This window comes from Eleutherodactylus coqui, chromosome 7 (assembly GCF_035609145.1).
Source record: "Eleutherodactylus coqui strain aEleCoq1 chromosome 7, aEleCoq1.hap1, whole genome shotgun sequence".
NCBI lineage: Eukaryota > Metazoa > Chordata > Amphibia > Anura > Eleutherodactylidae > Eleutherodactylus > Eleutherodactylus coqui.
The window spans coordinates 211,244,552-211,266,897 of record NC_089843.1 but is presented as its reverse complement, the minus strand read 5'-3'; the positions used below and the strand labels follow the sequence as shown (position 1 = coordinate 211,266,897).

Sequence of the window (22,346 nt, the reverse complement as noted above, 5' to 3'; positions counted from 1 at the left end):
GCATCTAGTCCTTATAGGATCGTATGAGAAAAGCCTCTTCTGCTAAAACGGCTGCATCCACAAGGAGGGGGTCCAGCGGGAGCCATTGTCAGCCCGGTGCCTACAGGCTCTGCCCCGGCAGTCACTGCCACATCTTTATATCCTAGTAGGAGCTATGGGCGCGGGTTGTTGGTCTTTACCGCGGTAGGTAGGTAGAAAGTATCGTTTTGTTATTTATTGATTGTATCCACTTCTGGACACAATGTGTAACAACCTTTAGAATGTTGCCGTTCTGTAGCGATGTGGGATGTTTCAGTGCCTCGCTGGACAGGGATGGCCGCCGCTGTCGGATCTGTAATGGCCATCATACATGCACATTTCTAATGATTGGACGCATCTCTCTGTTTTCTTCTAGGCTCTGGTGAACAATCCTAAAATCGATATCGTTGATGGTAAATATGCGTTCAAGCCCAGATACAACTTAAAGGACAAGAAGGCGCTCCTGAGGCTCCTGGACAAGCATGATCAGAGAGGACTAGGGGGCATATTGCTGGAAGACATAGAAGAAGGCCTTCCTAATGCACAGAAGGCTATTAAGGTATCTGACACGTCTCGGCAGCCACTTGTGCTCGACCACGTGAGTAAGTGCAGCACCAGCACCATGGTCAGGTGGGACAGGGGTCCAGTTCCAGTGGTGGTTATAGGTCCCAGCAGTTGGACTCCCCGGGGTGTAATATTTGCTACCTGTCTTAGGGCTCCTGTCCACGTGCGTATTTTTGCATTGTATTACACGTGTGATGTATGGCTGCATTATACACGATGAATGGAGTCAATGAAAGTCAATTGACTTTCATTAATCCATGCACATGTGCAAGTAGAAATAGATCGCAGCATGCTCTACTTCTCGGCGTACCATGTAGCATTAGCGCTATGCTTTTGTATGGGCAGCGTATGCAAGCAGTGTCCATATACGCAATAAAATGCGTACGCGTGGCGATTCATACGCAACCCCCACTCGCAAATTTTCCAGAAGGGCATTGCATGGCCCCTGGTATGCAAATTTGGTATAAGAAGTTTCATCACACCTACTAGGTGGCCGGAGGAACTGCACCCCTTTGTGACTCGCCTCAGTCTGACATGGATGCATTTAGGGTTCGTACAGTGACCAACGCTCAGACCCTTCTGATCTCACTGTAGGGATCCGAGATGATGGGAGCTCGGGAGAAGAACTGCAGGACCACCAGTGTTGTGGTGGACTATGACCCTATGAAGCTGAACCGCGGCCTTTCTTATATAGACCTTTCTATTAGTTTCTGTTAAACCCAAAAGGAAGAAGCTCCCCTCTTCCCCTTCCTCATAAGAAAGGATTGGCCAAGCAGTGGAGGGGTGCGGGAGGGTTCACTGATACAACTGGGAAAGATTTAGCATCCAAAACATTTGTCCTAGGTGCCTTTACCCATGACCCCCAATATATGCAACTAGGGGAACTTCTTGCCCCCCACTCCAGAATGACATTTTCTGGGTATTTGCTGTTATAAAATTGAAAACCCGCTAAAACCAATGAGAGCGCCCCCAACCCTAACGGTGCGAGAACTGCTACAACAGCTTCTGTTTTTCCACAAGGCTTTGGGAGACCAAATCATCTTTGTGACCAGACCAGACAAGAAGAAAATCCTGTTCTACAATGATAAAAGCTGCCAGTTCACGGTGGATGAAGGTAAGTCTTCCTTCTAATTAAGGATGGTCAAGGGTTGGCGGTACAGTCCTACCTCTACTTTTGTCGCCTTCTTCTTCCGCTGGTTTCCAGTTTCACCTATTCGTCGTCGCAGGATTTTGCCTCCACTTTCGTTACCTGCTTATAGCTTCACCGCCGGCCCACGTGACCTCGCTGTCCAATCACAGCCATTCATGGATTGCTCCAATCACAGGCATTCATGTATGAATGGCTTCTATTGGAGCATCCAGCACTACTTGTGATTGGCTGGGTCACAGCCTGCTCAGCCAATCAGAGCAATCTCTTGCTGGAGGTGGAGGATTGCAATCCCCATCACTAGCAAGATGCTCTGCCGGCTTGACAAGTGCCCAGCAGTCTACATGGAGGTCCAGAGAGCGCCTTCCCCGGGACATCTACGCCACCTGCAAGATCAGTATTTTTTTTTCCTCAGGCAGTGTAGCTAGTTTTCAACAGCGCTGAAACCACTGCCTATTAATTTCAATGGGCGACGCAGGGCCAAAAACACTTGTGTGAACAGCCCCATTGAAAAGGCAGCACTAAACACTGTACAAAAATGTGGTTAGGTGTGTTTTTTGGAACGTCTAGAACGAATTAGTTGGATTTACATTGATTCCTATGGAAATAATCGCCTCGAGTTACATCGGCTTCAAGTTTAGCCGATTGCTTTCCGACGGATTACCAACGAAACTAGAGGTTTGACTGTATATAAGGTGGAGCTCGTTCTCTCACACTTCACCTAATATTGGCGGAATATGATGTGGTATGTATCGCAGGCAGAAAGGGGCGGGAAGTGGCAGATCTTTGAACGAAGAGGAAATGTGTTAGTGAAGCTTTAGGGGGAGCTCCACTCTAAACAAAAGCTTTATTTTTGGGTTTCGCCCAAGGTTTTGCTCTAAAGAATTTCACCGCTTTAGACACGTGGAGATATTTTTTTGGTAACTCAAATGCATGAATCTTGCCCGAAAATTATTTTGCATTGGGCTTTGATTAAAGACTTTGTTGCTTCTGCAGCGTCTACACATCACTGTAGCCTTTCAGTAGCAGGTCCATCAGTGATTTTGGACTGATCGCTCAGTCTCCAGCCCCTCTCAGCCTTTAAACAATCTGGCCAGCTCATTTGTGACCCAAAACAACGTTTTTCTTAATTGGCTATTAAGCTTTTGTCTTCATCTGTGAATTGTCGTAGTATGAACCATAAAGGGTCATTTACATGCAACGATTATTGCGCAAAATTAGCTCAAAAGACGTTGTTTGCGCGATAATCGTTTTGTGTAAGTACTCCCATCTTTCCCTTTTCGGCTGAACGATGATTTTTAGGCGAGCATAAAATCCATCTTTCAGCCAGAAAGGAGATAACACAGACCGCATTCTGTGTTTGCTATCTATGGTTCTGTATTCTCCACGGGAGCGCTGATTACATTGTATTTAGCTTGCAAGCCCAGCGGCAGAGCAAAGGAGCTGAATGCAGAGAACAGACCATCTGCTGTACTCTGCATACAGGTTTCGGAGGCTCATTTACATGCAAATTAAGGTGATATGTTGCTAATGGACATTAGTGTTCTTTAGCAGTTTATGCAAAACAATCGCTCAAATCTTATCTTTTGAAGGGTTATATTTGCGTGTAAATGGGCCTTTAACTTTATATCTCATTTAAACCAATTCTGCTGCTTGTTTTTCCTGTGAACAGAAGTTCATGGTTGAAATTCTGGATTGTTGCGTAGTGATTTCCGCTTTCTCCAGTAGGTGGCAGCAGACTATACAAGTTACTCATGGATCTTCACTCGACTTGTAGAACAGTTACATTGAGCCGGCCTATAAATGGCTTGTAAAGGAATGGTGAAACTATCCACTCACAACAGTAAAGACACAAGAGGTCGGGTTTAAAGAGGTTTTATGTACAGAAACCTCAACTTTCTTTAATGAAAAGTTCCTAAACTGTCTAGCCTTCTCTGCGTTACAGTTTCTCCCAATTTTGTGATATTTCTGCTTGATGTCGGTATATGGAAAGTCTCTACATCACTAAGACTTCAGCCAATTGTATCTAGTCTAGGCAATGCTCTGTGAGCTCAACGCAGCAGGAATATGCAGGGCAAACCAAGGTTAGGCAAGAAACCGTACATAAGGGCTTGCATCAGCCAGTCTGTGCAGCTCGCGGAGGATTGCCTGTGCTGGATACAGCTTTAGGAATTCGTAGCACACTTTACTTGAGTTTAACCCTTTGCAATCCAATTTTGGATTCAGGGTTTCCTAGGAGGCTTTCTCTTTCTGCCAGTATACAATGGCACCATCTGCTGGCTAGAGCCAGTACTGCGGTATGGGACATGCTGGAGAGGCCCCCAACAGAGCGGCCAGTAATATACAGTAAGAATACCCTGCCGGACGTCTTCCGACATCGGAGCTGTACAGGCTTCAATCAGAATGTTGGACGACGACAGACAATGGAGTGCATGCGGCTCTAAGCCGGAATGAATGGTTTTTGCTGATAAATGAAAGCAGCACTTTGTGGCTGAGGCAGCTCTTTGACTTCTCCTGCTCCTCTCCTCCCTTCACCGGGTCTGGAATACCAGGAATACCAAATCCCAGCGGCGTCTGGCACTGTTCACTCTCCCTTCATTTCTAGACTGTGGCGTAACATACATGCTGTCAACAAGCTGAACCGGCCGCTCATGCCGTGCCATCTGCTTCACCTGCCATAAATTATAGCCGTTGGCAGACTATCTACTGCTCGGATCTAAGGCTGTGTTCACATGCGTTGGCGCTTCTAGTGCGCTTTTTTTATGTGCCAGCGTTTCTATCGCGCCCGCAGGCGGCACTGCTTCTAGCTGCTTCTGTATATAAATAACAGCGTCCAAATGCCGGGAACCTGAACGGACCCTCATATAGTCAATGGGGTCCGTCCAGCACTGTTGGGTTCCGTCCTGAGACTTAGGCCTCTTAGGCAGACATGCAGTCAATCCGGCGCTGAACGGCGCTGCGATTTTCGAGTGCTGTCTGCTCTATCTTTGACCGTTTAGCGCCCATCACAATGATGGGGTGCGCTAAAATGAAAGTAATATTGCAGCAAAGCACTGCGATTTAAATCGTGGCGCTTTGCCGCGTCCGTGGGTGAGAGGCTGCTCAGCCGCGGGATTCCCTTTTTCCGCTCCCCGAACCTCTGCAACAGATGTGAAATTACCCTTAATGAAGTCTCATTAGGCAAGCATAATAAACTGCCAACCACAAAGATCGTTAACTCAATACACACACACAAAAAGTTTTAGCAAAATACCAGGCAGAAGTATGCAGGAAAACCAGAATAAAACAACTGCACAAATATATATTATGTGATCCATTTACTATAAAGCAGTGTGATTGTATAGTATGTAGCACCACAGAAGTAGGAGATGTTAGAATTACTTCAGTATGGCATACATTTTCTACAGGGCTAATTTCACAGAGTACAAATCAACCTTAAGTGTAGCAGCTCCAAACCCCGACTGGTGAGTCCAGCCTCCCCCCCCCCCCCGTATATTTCACTATACTAGTAATTATTAGGAAATTAATAGTACCAGTGTTTCTGGTGGCGCAATGCGCCACACAGCTGTGCAACATCAATGATGATCCCCACACATTACACACAGCTCTGCTACATGCATCCTGATTCACACACCTCACACACACAGCACATTACACACACAGCTCTGCTACATGCATCCTGATTCACACACCTCACAAACACAGCACATTACACACACAGCTCTGCTACATGCATCCTGATTCACACACCTCACAAACACAGCACATTACACACACCACACACACAGCACATTACACAAACAGCTCTGCTACATGCATCCTGATTCACACACACAGCTGTGCTACATCCACATCCATGCTGATTTCCAGACATCACCAACTCAGCAGATTCCTGGATACACTAATCAGCCCCTGGTCATGTGATCCCTGACACCACCCACACAGGTGATCACATGATGCTGATGTCATCACAGGGCCTCGTGGCTGCTGTCAGCTTATCCAGTATACAGTACTTTCTACCAAACTGCAGAATGGCTCCTCCCACAGCAGTAATGTCACCACAGGTCCTTTAGCCCACTGTATCTCTTTTACCAAGCTGCACAATGGCTCCTCCCACAGCAGTGACATCACTGCAGGTCCTTCAGCCCACTCAATCTTTTACCAAACTGCACAATGGCTCCTCCCACAGCAATGACCTCACCGCAGGTCCTTCAGCTGGATCTCTATCAGGACCGCTGAGTTGTGTCTGAGATATTAACGGCTTAGACGTATTCTCATTTTGGTTTTTTTGCCCTCCCCTTCCAAGAGCTCTAACTGTGTTTGTTCTTCTGCCGGTCAGGCTTTGTGTTTTATATATGTTGTAGGACCAGTGACGATGTCACCAGGGGGAGGAGCAATGATGTCACCAGGGGGCGGAGCAATGATGTCACCAGACTTCAAGCGGATGTATTTGTGCACACACAATACGCAGTTCATACAACCCATTGATTTCAATGGGTTCGTTCACATACGTGTATATTGCTTGTGCTTTTACGGCCAGATGACCTGGCATTGGTCTTCACTGTGTTCTTGGTGAAGGAATGGTTGGCCTGCATGACATGGTGGTCTTGTGCTCAGAGTTTCAGAAGCTGTGGCGGAGCGTCCCGGTAGACTCCATGGATGAGGAGAAGATCGAGGAATACCTGAAGAGACAAGGCATTTCCTCTATGCAGGAATCCGGACCAAAGAAAATCGTAAGTTAATAGCTTTGTTGGCTGGGATTTATTTAAATGGCCGCTGATGGGATCGTTCCCCAGCGTTACTTTGTATCAGCTAGAAACATGTATCCACTGACCATTAAAGAAGCACTCTGTATAGGGCAGCATAGGCTGCGATTGGAGATGATGCACAGGCTCTGGTGGATATTTGTTTTTGTTGATGGGCCTTTTATTTGATGTCTGTCATTTTGATTCCTTTTTCTCCCCTAATGCAGCTTACATTTCCCAATATACTCTGGCTTTCATCTAACTGCTCAGGTCTGAGTACTACCTAATGCAGCAGATGATGGTACAGTGGTATATAGAACGGCTGCCCTAGCTCACTGCAGAGCCTCAGTGCTTCCTCTCTGATGCAGCCTCACACGGCTCTTCCTGCAGGACACGGCAGTGTAAAGCTGCATCCTATATAATGCACACAGGTAGTATAGGCGGTGTGAGGCTGCATCCTATATAATGTACACAGGTAGTATAGGCGGTGTGAGGCTGCATCCTATATAATGCACACAGGTAGTATAGGCGGTGTGAGGCTGCATCCTATATAATGTACACAGGTAGTATAGGCGGTGTGAGGCTGCATCCTATGTAATGCACACAGGTAGTATAGGCGGCGTGAGGCTGCATCCCATATAATGCACACAGGTAGTATAGGCGGCGGGAGGCTGCATCCCATATAATGCACACAGGTAGTATAGGCGGTGTGAGGCTGCATCCTATGTAATGCACACAGGTAGTATAGGCGGTGTGAGGCTGCATTCTATATAATGCACACAGGTAGTATAGGCGGTGTGAGGCTGCATCCTATGTAATGCACACAGGTAGTATAGGCGGTGTGAGGCTGCATCCTATGTAATGCACACAGGTAGTATAGGCGGTGTGAGGCTGCATCCTATATAATGCACACAGGTAGTATAGGCGGTGTGAGGCTGCATCCTATATAATGCACACAGGTAGTATAGGCGGAGGGAGGCTGCATCCTATATAATGCACACAGGTAGTATAGGCGGTGTGAGGCTGCATCCTATATAATGCACACAGGTAGTATAGGCGGTGTGAGGCTGCATCCTATATAATGCACACAGGTAGTATAGGCGGTGTGAGGCTGCATCCTATATAATGCACACAGGTAGTATAGGCGGTGTGAGGCTGCATCCTATATAATGCACACAGGTAGTATAGGCGGCGTGAGGCTGCATCCTATATAATGCACACAGGTAGTATAGGCGGTGTGAGGCTGCATCCTATATAATGCACACAGGTAGTATAGGCGGTGTGAGGCTGCATCCTATATAATGCACACAGATAGTATAGGCGGTGGGAGGCTGCATCCTATATAATGCACACAGGTAGTATAGGCGGTGGGAGGCTGCATCCTATATAATGCACACAGGTAGTATAGGCGGCGTGAGGCTGCATCCTATATAATGCTCACAGGTAGTATAGGCGATGTGAGGCTGCATCCTATATAATGCACACAGGTAGTATAGGCGGTGTGAGGCTGCATCCTATATAATGCACACAGGTAGTATAGGCGGTGGGAGGCTGCATCCTATATAATGCACACAGGTAGTATAGGCGATGTGAGGCTGCATCCTATATAATGCACACAGGTAGTATAGGCGGTGTGAGGCTGCATCCTATATAATGCACACAGGTAGTATAGGCGGTGGGAGGCTGCATCCTATATAATGCACACAGGTAGTATAGGCGGTGTGAGGCTGCATCCTATATAATGCACACAGGTAGTATAGGCGGTGTGAGGCTGCATCCCATATAATGCACACAGGTAGTATAGGCGGCGTGAGGCTGCATCCTATATAATGCACACAGGTAGTATAGGCGGTGGGAGGCTGCATCCTATATAATGCACACAGGTAGTATAGGCGATGTGAGGCTGCATCCTATATAATGCACACAGGTAGTATAGGCGGTGTGAGGCTGCATCCTATATAATGCACACAGGTAGTATAGGCGGTGGGAGGCTGCATCCTATATAATGCACACAGGTAGTATAGGCGATGTGAGGCTGCATCCTATATAATGCACACAGGTAGTATAGGCGGTGGGAGGCTGCATCCTATATAATGCACACAGGTAGTATAGGCGGTGGGAGGCTGCATCCTATATAATGCACACAGGTAGTATAGGCGATGTGAGGCTGCATCCTATATAATGCACACAGGTAGTATAGGCGGTGGGAGACTGCATCCTATATAATGCACACAGGTAGTATAGGCGGTGGGAGGCTGCATCCTATATAATGCACACAGGTAGTATAGGCGGTGGGAGGCTGCATCCTATATAATGCACACAGGTAGTATAGGCGATGTGAGGCTGCATCCTATATAATGCACACAGGTAGTATAGGCGGTGTGAGGCTGCATCCTATATAATGTACACAGGTAGTATAGGCGGCGTGAGGCTGCATCCTATATAATGCACACAGGTAGTATAGGCGGTGTGAGGCTGCATCCTGTATAATGCACACAGGTAATATAGGCGGTGGGAGACTGCATCCTATATAATGCACACAGGTAGTATAGGCGGTGTGAGGCTGCATCCTATATAATGCACACAGGTAGTATAGGCGGTGTGAGGCTGCATCCCATATAATGCACACAGGTAGTATAGGCGGCGTGAGGCTGCATCCCATATAATGCACACAGGTAGTATAGGCGGCGTGAGGCTGCATCCTATATAATGCACACAGGTAGTATAGGCGGTGTGAGGCTGCATCCTATATAATGCACACAGGTAGAATAGGCGGTGTGAGGCTGCATCCTATATAATGCACACAGGTAGTATAGGCGGTGTGAGGCTGCATCCTATATAATGCACACAGGTAGTATAGGCGGTGTGAGGCTGCATCCTATATAACGCACACAGGTAGTATAGGCGGTGTGAGGCTGCATCCTATATAATGCACACAGGTAGTATAGGTGGTGTGAGGCTGCATCCCATATAATGCACACAGGTAGTATAGGCGGTGTGAGGCTGCATCCTATATAATGCACACAGATAGTATAGGCGGTGGGAGGCTGCATCCTATATAATGTACACAGGTAGTATAGGCGGTGTGAGGCTGCATCCTATATAATGCACACAGGTAGTATAGGCGATGTGAGGCTGCATCCCATATAATGCACACAGGTAGTATAGGCGGTGTGAGGCTGCATCCTATATAATGCACACAGATAGTATAGGCGGTGTGAGGCTGCATCCCATATAATGCACACAGGTAGTATAGGCGGTGTGAGGCTGCATCCTATATAATGCACACAGATAGTATAGGCGGTGTGAGGCTGCATCCCATATAATGCACACAGGTAGTATAGGCGGTGTGAGGCTGCATCCTATATAATGCACACAGATAGTATAGGCGGTGTGAGGCTGCATCCCATATAATGCACACAGGTAGTATAGGCGGTGTGAGGCTGCATCCTATATAATGCACACAGGTAGTATAGGCGGTGTGAGGCTGCATCCTATATAATGCACACAGGTAGTATAGGCGGTGGGAGGCTGCATCCCATATAATGCACACAGGTAGTATAGGCGGTGTGAGGCTGCATCCTATATAATGCACACAGGTAGTATAGGCGGCGTGAGGCTGCATCCTATATAATGCACACAGGTAATATAGGCGGTGTGAGGCTGCATCCTATATAATGCACACAGGTAGTATAGGCGGTGGGAGGCTGCATCCTATATAATGCACACAGGTAGTATAGGCGGTGTGAGGCTGCATCCCATATAATGCACACAGGTAGCAGATAAAGCACTGCATGTGGCACTCCTTCTCCTAGTATTTTCGGCCACATCTGTGACTGTTCTTCCACTACAGACCTTAATAGAATATTCCTTGAGTGTGCTCTAAATGTCTTGGAGGAAGTCGGAGCACTGGCACCCCTGCCGGCCCTAACCAGGGTGCTGTCTGATCTCCCTTTCGCAGCTTCTAACAAGTGTTCAGTACTCGTTGCAGAAACGCCCTATTCACCTATATGAAAGGGATTGAATTAGCCTCGTGTGAATGGGGGGCCCAGAAGCAGCTGTACGGTATATAGTGTAACACTTCAGTGGCTCAGTCTTGCATAGTGGTAGGTTACTGAATGGCGCCTGCATGTTAGTCAATGAATGCTTTACCCTGCAGTGAAGTAAAGAGCTCGTTTTTATAGCGGAAGTAGGATGACTAGTGCTGCTGCCCCCCCTAAAAATGGGGACCAAGTGCCTCCTACATGTTACAAGTGCCAGCAAAGCTCCTCCTGTTATTAGGGACTTGAAAGGGCCCTTTTTTTTTATAAATGGTGCTAGAAATGCCCCCTTCTCCCCAACTATTTCTATCAAGTGTCCCTTATTGACCCCTGGGCACCACACTTTACTGTTCTGGAAGCTTAAGCCTCATTTACACGCAACAATCATCGCTCAGAATTCGTGCAAACGATGGCATATGAGCGATAATCGTTGTGTGTAAATGCTACCATCGTTTGCTCTTCGGCCAAATGATGATTTTAAGGTGAGCTTAAAATCTATCTTTCAGCTGGAGGGTAGATGACACAGACCTCCCGCTGTCAGTGATTACATTGTATTCAAGGAGGCTGATTGCAGAGCTCAGTGTTCAGCAAGCAAAGCCTAGAGGCTCATTTACATGCAAATGAAGCTGATAAAGTGCTAATGGGCATTAATGCTCATTTAGCACTTTATGCAAAATGATCACTGAAACTGTCAATCTTTCAATCGTTTGAAAGATTGTCTTTTTGCGTATAAACGAGCCTTTACTGTTAAAGACTAGCTCCACAAACGTATGGCATAGTAATCATGTGGACACACAGTCTTTGGCCATGTCATCACCCATAGCGGTCCATTTAACATCTAGGGGCAGAGTACAGAACAACCTAATAAATATTGTCTTGTGTTTTCGTCTGGGATTGACAGCTGGCCTCCCAGGAGGGCAGATGAGATTCAAGAGAACTCAGATCATGGCTATTAAACTCCTTCCTTGGACCCGACTGTCAATAGAGATCAAGCGAACTAATCAAGACAAAGGGGGGAGGATTACTATGTCCTCCCATCGCTGACAAGTGCCGGTAAACTGCATAAAAAATGCAATAAGCAATGCTGGAATTGCTTTATGGTCAAATATGAAAGTTAATGCTACAATGTATCTGCCCTAAACGGCTATTAAATAATGCATCGTGTCCTAAAACAGCCTTCATATTGTGTGTATGTATGTGTGTGTATATATATATATAATCATGATAATGATAAGGCTGTTGGAACACTCAGGGAAATGTCTTATCGTGGCACCTTGAAGAAGAGGAGCTGTACACCCCTGTTCTAAGGCCATACATTGTGATTGTAGCCGCTTTCTAAAGATGGCCCTGTGACGAGCAGACATCTCAGCATTCTCTAGAAAAAGGGCTCCTTCCTTTTATTGTGCGCTCCTTCGGTACGGTAGGAGTCCTTAGCTTCCTATTCACATTCTCCTGAGTTGAGCCTTGGACTCGTCGCCACTAAGTTATAACTCCTTTCTCTAGATGAGAAGAGTCCGCCTAAACCCCAGCTATTTAACCCTTTCCAATCCATTTATTTTTTCTCACCCATTCTCCCCAGCTCCAAATGGAGCTGGGGAGAATGGGTGAGAAAAAATACATTTTCTCTGCACCCTCCTGAACTGACAGAGTTCAGGAGGGTGCAGGGAGGGACCTGCTTACCTGTCCGGCGTCTTCCGCATTCTCCTTCTGCCTCCCGTCTCGGTGATCATGTGACCGCTGGGATCAGGTGGCACCTGGCGGTCACATGATCGCCGGGCCGGGAGACAGAAGGAGAATGCGCAAGACGCCGGTCAGGTAAGCAGGCCCTCCCACAGTGCAGACTCCCGGCTCAGCGTTCATGTGACAGCCGGGGGTCAGGTAACACCGGCGGTCACATGATCGCCGGCCGGAATCTATGCATTGCATAGGGCTAATTGAGCGCTATGTAATGTGTAAAGGAGAAGGCAGAAAGGGTTAAAAACCCTTTCTGCCTTCTCCTCGGGGGTCCTCGATGAGGACCAGTGCAGAAGTGCATCTGCACCTGATGTGTCTGACGATCGGGTGCAGATCCACTCCTGCACTGCAGTGTCGAGCCTGCCCCGACATCGGAGCTGTGGAGAGAAATGATGATGTCGGGGCAGGCCCGACATTGGACTGGAAAGGGTTAATGGCAAGCTCATGGTTTGGTGGCCCCAAAGATGCTGACAAGTTCTTGCTGTGCCTGCATATCACGTACTGTATGGAACGGATCGGGGTTACATACTTGTGAAAGACTGGATTCCCAATCGTCACAACCATCCATGTGCTCCAGTGATCACAACCCTCACATGTGCACCAGCTTACTAGTGGGGGGTGCTAATCTCATGATAGATGGGGGTCCCAACAAGTATACATTTATCAGCTAGTCTGTGGATAGGTGCCAAATGTTTGTGGTGAGAGAACACGTGTACATGACAGCTATGGCTCTGTTAATGTGTCTTTAAGGTTTTTTCCCACAGCCTATATGCAGGTGATGGGTCCGACCTCTCGAACAGGCCAGGGTCCAGAGCGCCACCTCCCGTTTTTGCACAACCGCAATGAAAATGAAATTTGAATAGAGTAGCGGTCCATTTTAGCGTCTAAGGGCAGACCGAAGTAGCCGAGTACAGAACAACCTAATGAATGTTGTCTTATGTTTTCAGACTCCAGTTCAAAAGAGGAAGAAGGCAAACTCGCAGAAGAAGCGGAGATTCAAGACTCACAATGATCACTTGGCGGGCGTGCTGAAAGATTACACAGATGTTACCCCCGGCAAACAGTAGGAGCGCCGCAGCCACCGGCGGTAGGGATGTTTACAGCAGAGGCTTCACTTAGCTCTTATTGCCTCGGAGCCTCAACGGGACTCCTGGTCATTCAGACCTCTCAGTCAAGTGTTACCATTTCCCATCCATTACCAGAGACGGAGTTCTTCTTTTTAGGATCTTGCTATGTAGTAACGGCTTGAATTGGAATGGCGAGGTTGAGCGCGCTCTCCTACGAGCCCGGCCGTGGCTAGAGCTGAAGTTGGGCGCTTCTTGTTGTGGTAGTCATGCGGACGCAGCAACAGTCCGAACGCTCAAGTTGTCGTCACTTGTACATATTGGCTAAGCAATTTTTGGAAAATGTATTTTGTTTTAGGTTTTCGCTTGTTGCTTAACATCCGACTAATAGACAATATTTTCCATGAAGTATTGCGGTGTCTACTGGCCTTTTTTGTGTTTAAATAAATTTCATTTAACTTCTGGAGTGAATATCTGGCAGCAGCGACTCCGTTCCGCGATGCAGGCTCTCCTATTGGTTACAGTATGGAAGCTACGGTGTTAAATTGGGAGATCCGTAAAATGGGATTGATTTTTATGTATAGGCACAATGTACTATAGGTCATCATAGGTGGTCTGAAGAAGTATAGAAGACGGTCAGTCACCTCTTCTGTACTTGTTTAACCCTTTGCAATCCAATTTTGGATTCAGGGTTTCTTAGGGGGGGGGGGCTTTCTTTTTCTGCCATTAAACAATGGCGCCATCTGCTGGCTAGAGCCAGTAATGCAGTATGGGACATGCTAGAGAGGCCCCCGACAACTGAGCGGCTAGTAATGTACAGTAAGAATACCCTGCCGGATGTGTTCCGACATCAGAGCTGTACAACCTTCAATCAGAATGTCTTTAGATGTCAGACAGTGGATTAGAGAGGGTTAAACTTTGTTAGTGTGAACTCCGTCTCTTGTATGAATAGCATTAAGCAAGAGACCGTAGATGAGAGAATCTACATCAGACAGACAACCTTATTGGAGTTACTAAACTGACTGCCCTCTACTAGGCGATTAGACTATCCTGATTTTACCTCCCTTATTCCAGTGGCCCAGTAGTAATAGCGCCCCCTTTTTATGCCCTCATCAGTAATGGGCTTCAAGCCCACGGCCGTGACGGACTCCGCCAGCAGAATATCACAGCAGAGTCCGCCACGGCGCCCCCCAAAACCCCCGTACTCACCACTCTGGATCCGCTATACGCGGGCCGTTGCGCAGCACAGCGCATGGCGTGCCGAATGACGTGTCCGGCAATGGGCTGGGGCGCGTATTCACGCGATACTTCTGCTGTGCTATAGTGGAAGTATAGCGTGACGACCGGCTTCTATTGACTACAATGGAAGACGGCCGCGAGTATTCTCGCAGCAAATAGAGCATGCCGCGATTTCTTTCACGTTGCGGAATTCCGCAGCGTCAACATTGAGCTAATAGGTTCAGTAGAACCCAATAGCTGCGGGACAACGCTGCGTAAAATGCGGCAGAAATCCGGCCGTGGGTATTAGCCCATATGCTCCCCCTGACTGCCCAATCATTAAAAATGCTCTTTCATATTGTCACCATCATTAAAAATGCTTCCCCTTGTTGCAACGCGCAAATCGCGTGCAATTTCTTTCGGCCGTGGGAAAGCAGCCTAAACCGGGGGGCTTAGAGATGATGCCTGCAGGTTAGTTGTGGGCGGCCCGGGACGTGATTGGCTCACCGGTTTCTTTCCTGGTAGACTGAGTGACCAATCCCCGGCTGGTCGCAGCACCCCTGGCAGGTTCTCACGGTACACCAGGGTGTCACTGCACCCCCGATGGGAATTACTGCTCTACTAAAACGGTAGAACCTGCAGAGCATGATCAAGTTGGGTTGTGACAAGCACTTCTATTCCAGTCCTCTTCTTGGGTTCACCATTCTCCATCTCTGCATTATCTGGCCTTTCATCCAGAGTTAGAGCCGCAGCCAAAGTTTAGTAATTCTTGTGTCTATACCGGCATTTGTCTCTGTCGTGGCAGCAGCCATATTGGTTGTCACCTTTATATTGACTTATCTGAATATACCAACAAAGTAACAGTTTTGTGATCGGCTTGGGAGACACTAATTCAAAAGTATCAATCAATAGCGCCGGAAGATGGAAGACTGCCGCAAAGTAAAGCCTAATGCTGATTAAAGGGTCTCCTTATAAACCTATTCCAAGATTCTCTGAATATCCGGTGACCAACGTGACGTTCCCTCATCTAGGACATTGTTGGTCCCTGTTAATGCGAGGGTCACAGCTGTCCACAGGTTTGTCATGTTGCTCCGTGACCCTACTTCTTGCCGTGGAGCGAGCCGTGGGCCATCTCCGGCACAGTCATCATGTCTCTCTGACCCTGTAAATCCCCGTAAAGACTCTGGAATGAGTATTTCCCAAGAACAACATGTCTAAGTATCTGTGGATTACTGCTAATCCTCCGCTGATCGGTCCTGGGGTGGAAGCAGAAGACCCCATGGAAGAGCAGGTGGTTTCCTTCCCAAGAGCGGATACTATACACCCCTTATGTCTCTCTACGGCTGCCTACACGGGTCTTTCGGCCCGGTATCGCACTGTTAACCAGTGTTTTACCTGCGGAAGCGAGGCAATTTTTAAGGAGCAATCCCCTTTCATCCATTCTGTGAGATTCCGATCCTCCTGCGCGAGTCTCATACGCTATAGTGGATCGAAAGTGTTTCCCGTTGATTTCAATGGGAAACCTCGCACGGCATGAAAGAGCCATTCAATATATTTACGGTCCCATTTAAATCAATGGGCGATGGATTGCGAAAAAATAGAACATGCCACAATTTATTCCCTCACTGCATCGCAGAGCGGGACAACATCGCTCGTGCGTATGACCCTATTCAAAAGAAAGGGGTTCATAGTCGCACGCGTTTTGTGAGTCTCCCAACACACAAAACCCGCGCAAGATTCTTGGCCGTGTGAAATTGGCCAAAAGTTAGCGTTGCACGAGTGTATGCATATTTACACACGCCTGAGAGTCGCGGTGCGGAACGAACGATTACAATTTGTGTGTTTTTCTATGGGACATGCATGATATTTGGCGCATCAGTTTTGATGCGGACACCTCCCTGTATTGGATACAAAAACATTGCATGCAACATTTCTGTCCAGCTTTGGACGCCGAACCGGAGCACAAAGTGCGCCAAAGTGATATCCGTTGTATTCGGCTCCAGTATAAAAACCGTCCAGACACAGCAGATGTATGTGAACCCAGCCGAACAATCCATGGAAGTCATTGCCTCAGTGCTAAATATACAAGCCAGCTTCACACGGACATATGCACAATTGCGCGTGACTCATTGCAACGTATTTGCGCTGTGAACGAGGCTTTTTTCATTGGCGTATGTTACTGTAGTTTTTGCACCCGCCTGCAGACGGCCGGGTCGGATCCCGCTGCAAGTATTCTCACAGCAGGATGTGGACCCGTGCCCCTGCCAGCCCTGCAGCCCCCCTGCTCCCGGCGTCTTCTCTCTACGTGATGTGCCGGCTGCCGCCCAGCCGATGCATGCGCAGGGAGGAGCCGGCCTTTCACCAGTGACCTTTCTTCTTGCAGAGGCCCGCACATGCCGCGATTTTGTTTTCCACGCATGTTTTCACGCGGACAAATCGCGGCCGTCTGTCTAGGATTGTGTTATCTAATGCAATCCTATGGCAGCGGGCATGGGCGGAAAATCCCGCCGTGGAATTTTCGCCCGTGTGCAGGGGGCCTATGTCATGTTTTTTGCCCACAGGAAACAACCACTCCACTTACATGACCATTTAACCTAATTAGTTCCAGATGTGTTTTACATCGGAAGTGCGCAGTGTATTGCACGCCTCCTTGTATATTGCGTGAGCGGTTTTGCACCCCCATGGCCTATTACAGGGACCTTTACGTTTGTGTGCATTTGCGCACTAAAGAGCGGGCTTTTATTTTCCATGTGTGCAAAAAGGAAGTGCGAACAAACCCATTGACATCAATGGGGTCTATTCCCTGCGTATTGTACGCCTGAAGCCGCCCTCGATCTGATGCCCAGTAGGGCGCTGTTTTTAGGTGGTTTCAGGGTTTTGTTTTATGTATTTTTGTCTGCAGTTTTTTTTTGTTTTTTTTAATAACGAAAGTCAGAAGTTGATTAAAAATCTGGGAAGTATAAAGGACTTGTACTGCTCCCTCCTGTTGGTCAATTTCTGGCTTTGATTCAGAAAGCTGCCGCACAGTCCTTGAGGGGGTCGTTGACCCCCTCACCTACCTGCCCCCCCGTGGGGTTACACATATGGTATTTCTACCCCGGCTTCGGTCAGCATATCTTCATATTTCTGGCCATTTCGTCTGCTGTATTATCCCAGTACCCGGCCATCAGTCATGTCTACAGCTGGAAGCAGACCTGAGTGTAATGCATTACCGCGTCACGCCACGGCCCACGTCTCTACATTCCTGGGATGAGCGATCAGTCCGTGGATGCCTCTCGGGACCACCTTGCTATGTGGGGTTGCACACATCTGCTCATGTTTTCCACCACGTGAAGAATGCTAGAGATGCATCTCCTCTGTGATGGAGCTCCACGCTGCTGTCTGCATAGGTTTCTGTCGATTTGGTATTTCGGTCGCCCTCCGTTACCTTCCCCACAGCTGTTTCTGATGGGATCCAGAAGACGCTGATTGGATTTGATGGGCGCATAAAAATATAGGATGTAAAGAAGTGTGTTCTCTCGCTTTGCATCTGCCCTAATGCTTCATATTGGTCACCCTGAATCGTTCCTGTTCTTATCTGGAGAAGGAAGAAGAAACGCGGTGAGGGGGTTTATGAGCTCCAGCTTTGGTTCAAACTAATTCAGACCAAATCAAACTATTTGGCCAACCAACCAACCTGAACTTTTGAAGAAAAAAAAAAATTTGCTTCTCTCTTCTGTTAGGAAATGTCTAATTGTATTTCTATGAAAACAGTTGGTATCCCATTTAAAATGACAAAGTGTTGTGCCTCATCCTAGTCTAGTCTTAACCCTTTTCAAGCCACTGTCTGACGTCTTCCTACATTCTGATTGAAGCATGTACGGCTCCAATGCCAGAAGACGTCCGACAGGGTATTCTTACCGTCTATTACCAGCCACTCCACTGTCGGAGCCTCTCTGACCCACACACTGGCTTTAGCCAGCAGATGGCACTGTTGTACAACAGCAAAAAGAGAAAGCCTTTTAGGAAACCCTGAATCCAGAATTGAATTGGAAAGGGTTAAAGGGGTTGTCCGGCCATAAACATTAGGTCTCATTACTTCTGTTTGCCCAATACAATGCACTTTGTAATATACATTGTGCATTGTAAATTAGGCAAACAGAAGTTATTCACTTACCTCTTGGGCTGCCCCCTCCCCCTGTGTTGCTCCTCGGTTGCCATGGTTCCTGGTTCCGACAAGTCTCTTGTCCTCTTCTTGTCGGGACGACGGAGACACGCTTCTCCAGCACAGCTCTGCGCATGTGCAGAAGAACTTCAGCTGCTGGGAAGCTCAGTTCTGCCTGCAGGGGAGGCGTGGCTGCTGGCTCTTCATCTCCAAGGTAAGAATGAGTGGAGGGGTGGGGTGGGGGGTGGGGGTGGTGGTGGAGGTGGAGAGGAGAGGAGAGGGAGAGATGGATGGATGGATGGATGTGTGCAGGGGGGGGGGCGGCGCGGGGGGCGGGGGTGCAGTGATGCAGTGATGCAGTGATGTGTGTGTGTTCGTGGTGTCTGGAGACCCGGCTGTCAGAAGTCCCGGGGGAAGGGGGTGGTGGGGTGGAGAGGGAGAGATGGATGGATGGATGGATGGATGTGTGCAGGGGGGGTGTGTGTCTGTGTGTGTGTCTGTGTGTGTCTGTGTGTGTCTGTGTGTCTGTGTGTGTCTGTGTGTGTCTGTGTGTGTCTGTGTGTGTCTGTGTGTGTCTGTGTGTGTCTGTGTGTGTCTGTGTGTGTCTGTGTGTGTCTGTGTGTGTCCGTGTGTGTCCGTGTGTGTCCGTGTGTGTCCGTGTGTGTCCGTGTGTGTCCGTGTGTGTCCGTGTGTGTCCGTGTGTGTCCGTGTGTGTCCGTGTGTGTCCGTGTGTGTCCGTGTGTGTCCGTGTGTGTCCGTGTGTGTCCGTGTGTGTGTCCGTGTGTGTGTCCGTGTGTGTGTCCGTGTGTGTCCGTGTGTGTGTCCGTGTGTGTGTCCGTGTGTGTGTCCGTGTGTGTGTCCGTGTGTGTGTCCGTGTGTGTGTCCGTGTGTGTGTCCGTGTGTGTGTCCGTGTGTGTGTCCGTGTGTCACCGTGTGTCCGTGTGTCACCGTGTGTCCGTGTCCGTGTGTCCGTGTCCGTGTGTCCGTGTCCGTGTGTCCGTGTCCGTGTCCGTGTGTGTCCGTGTGTGTGTGTCTGTGTCTGTGTGTCCGTGTGTGTGTGTCTGTGTGTCTGTGTCTGTGTGTCTGTGTCTGTGTCTGTGTGTCTGTGTCTGTGTCTGTGTGTCTGTGTCTGTGTGTCTGTGTCTGTGTCTGTGTGTCTGTGTGTCTGTGTCTGTGTCTGTGTGTCTGTGTCTGTGTGTCTGTGTCTGTGTCTGTGTGTCTGTGTCTGTGTCTGTGTCCGTGTGTCTGTGTCTGTGTCCGTGTGTCTGTGTCTGTGTCCGTGTGTCTGTGTCTGTGTCCGTGTGTCTGTGTCTGTGTGTGTGTCCGTGTGTCTGTGTCTGTGTCTGTGTGTGTGTGTGTGTGTGTGTGTCTGTGTCTGTGTCTGTGTGTCTGTGTCTGTGTCTGTGTGTCTGTGTCTGTGTCTGTGTCTGTGTCTGTGTGTCTGTGTGTCTGTGTCTGTGTCTGTGTCTGTGTCCGTGTGTCTGTGTCTGTGTCCGTGTGTCTGTGTCTGTGTGTCTGTGTCTGTGTCCGTGTGTCTGTGTCCGTGTGTCTGTGTCCGTGTGTCTGTGTCTGTGTGTCCGTGTCCGTGTGTCTGTGTCTGTGTGTCCGTGTGTCTGTGTCTGTGTCCGTGTGTCTGTGTCCGTGTGTGTGTGTCTGTGTCTGTGTCTGTGTGTGTCTGTGTCCGTGTGTCCGTGTGTGTCTGTGTCTGTGTCCGTGTGTCTGTGTCCGTGTGTCCGTGTGTCTGTGTCTGTGTCCGTGTGTCCGTGTGTGTGTGTCTGTGTCCGTGTCCGTGTGTGTGTGTGTGTGTGTGTCTGTGTGTCCGTGTGTGTCTGTGTCCGTGTGTCTGTGTCCGTGTGTCTGTGTCTGTGTGTCTGTGTCTGTGTCCGTGTGTCTGTGTCCGTGTGTCTGTGTCTGTGTGTCCGTGTGTCTGTGTCTGTGTGTCCGTGTGTCTGTGTCCGTGTGTGTGTGTCTGTGTCTGTGTCTGTGTCCGTGTGTGTGTGTCTGTGTCCGTGTGTCCGTGTGTGTCTGTGTCCGTGTGTCCGTGTGTGTCTGTGTCTGTGTCCGTGTGTCTGTGTCTGTGTCCGTGTGTCCGTGTGTCTGTGTCTGTGTCCGTGTGTCCGTGTGTGTGTGTCTGTGTCCGTGTCCGTGTGTGTGTGTGTCTGTGTGTCCGTGTGTGTCTGTGTCTGTGTGTCTGTGTCCGTGTGTCCGTGTGTCCGTGTGTCCGTGTGTCTGTGTCCGTGTGTCCGTGTGTCCGTGTGTCCGTGTGTCCGTGTGTCCGTGTGTGTGTGTCTGTGTCTGTGTCCGTGTGTGTGTGTGTGTGTGTGTGTGTGTCTGTGTCTGTGTCTGTGTCCGTGTGTCTGTGTCTGTGTGTCCGTGTGTCTGTGTCTGTGTCCGTGTGTCTGTGTCCGTGTGTCCGTGTCCGTGTGTCCGTGTGTCCGTGTGTCCGTGTGTCCGTGTGTCCGTGTGTCCGTGTGTCTGTGTCTGTGTCCGTGTCCGTGTCCGTGTCCGTGTCCGTGTCCGTGTCCGTGTGTCCGTGTCCGTGTGTCCGTGTCCGTGTGTCCGTGTGTCCGTGTCCGTGTGTCCGTGTCCGTGTGTCCGTGTCCGTGTGTCCGTGTCCGTGTCCGTGTGTCCGTGTGTCTGTGTCCGTGTGTCTGTGTCCGTGTGTCTGTGTCTGTGTCCGTGTGTCTGTGTCCGTGTGTCTGTGTCCGTGTGTCCGTGTGTCCGTGTGTCCGTGTGTCCGTGTGTCCGTGTGTCCGTGTCCGTGTCCGTGTCCGTGTCCGTGTGTCCGTGTGTCCGTGTCCGTGTGTCCGTGTCCGTGTGTCCGTGTCCGTGTGTCCGTGTGTCTGTGTCCGTGTGTCTGTGTCCGTGTGTCCGTGTGTCTGTGTCTGTGTCCGTGTGTCTGTGTCCGTGTGTCTGTGTCCGTGTGTCTGTGTCCGTGTGTCTGTGTCTGTGTCCGTGTGTCTGTGTCCGTGTGTCTGTGTCCGTGTGTCTGTGTCCGTGTGTCTGTGTCCGTGTGTCTGTGTCCGTGTGTCTGTGTGTCTGTGTGTCTGTGTGTCTGTGTGTCTGTGTCCGTGTGTCTGTGTCTGTGTCTGTGTCTGTGTGTCCGTGTCCGTGTGTCCGTGTCCGTGTGTCCGTGTCCGTGTGTCCGTGTCCGTGTCCGTGTCCGTGTGTCCGTGTGTCTGTGTCCGTGTGTCTGTGTCCGTGTGTCCGTGTGTCTGTGTCCGTGTGTCTGTGTCCGTGTGTCTGTGTCTGTGTCCGTGTGTCTGTGTCCGTGTGTCTGTGTCCGTGTGTCTGTGTCCGTGTGTCTGTGTCTGTGTGTCTGTGTGTCTGTGTGTCTGTGTCCGTGTGTCTGTGTCTGTGTCTGTGTCTGTGTGTCTGTGTCTGTGTGTCTGTGTCTGTGTGTCTGTGTCTGTGTGTCTGTGTCCGTGTGTCTGTGTCCGTGTGTCTGTGTCTGTGTCCGTGTGTCTGTGTCCGTGTGTCTGTGTCTGTGTCTGTGTCCGTGTGTCTGTGTCTGTGTCTGTGTGTCTGTGTCTGTGTGTCTGTGTCTGTGTCCGTGTGTCTGTGTCTGTGTGTCTGTGTCTGTGTGTCTGTGTCTGTGTCTGTGTGTCTGTGTCTGTGTGTCTGTGTCTGTGTGTCTGTGTCTGTGTGTCTGTGTCTGTGTGTCTGTGTCCG

At 49.1% G+C, this 22,346-nt stretch overlaps 1 protein-coding gene across 2 annotated transcripts in view; it reads left to right on the top strand.

The window, feature by feature from the left end:
* GTF2E2 (general transcription factor IIE subunit 2) overlaps positions 1-13,778 on the top strand; it is a 50,369-nt gene extending 36,591 nt beyond the window's left edge. For both annotated transcript variants that reach the window (XM_066574312.1, XM_066574313.1), the window contains exons 5-8: positions 395-577; positions 1,603-1,696; positions 6,347-6,462; positions 13,196-13,778. In XM_066574312.1, the coding sequence (XP_066430409.1) occupies positions 395-577; positions 1,603-1,696; positions 6,347-6,462; positions 13,196-13,315 (513 nt within the window). In that variant the 3' untranslated portion in view covers positions 13,316-13,778. The remainder of the gene's footprint in view (positions 1-394; positions 578-1,602; positions 1,697-6,346; positions 6,463-13,195) is intronic.
* Positions 13,779-22,346: the final 8,568 nt, after the last annotated feature.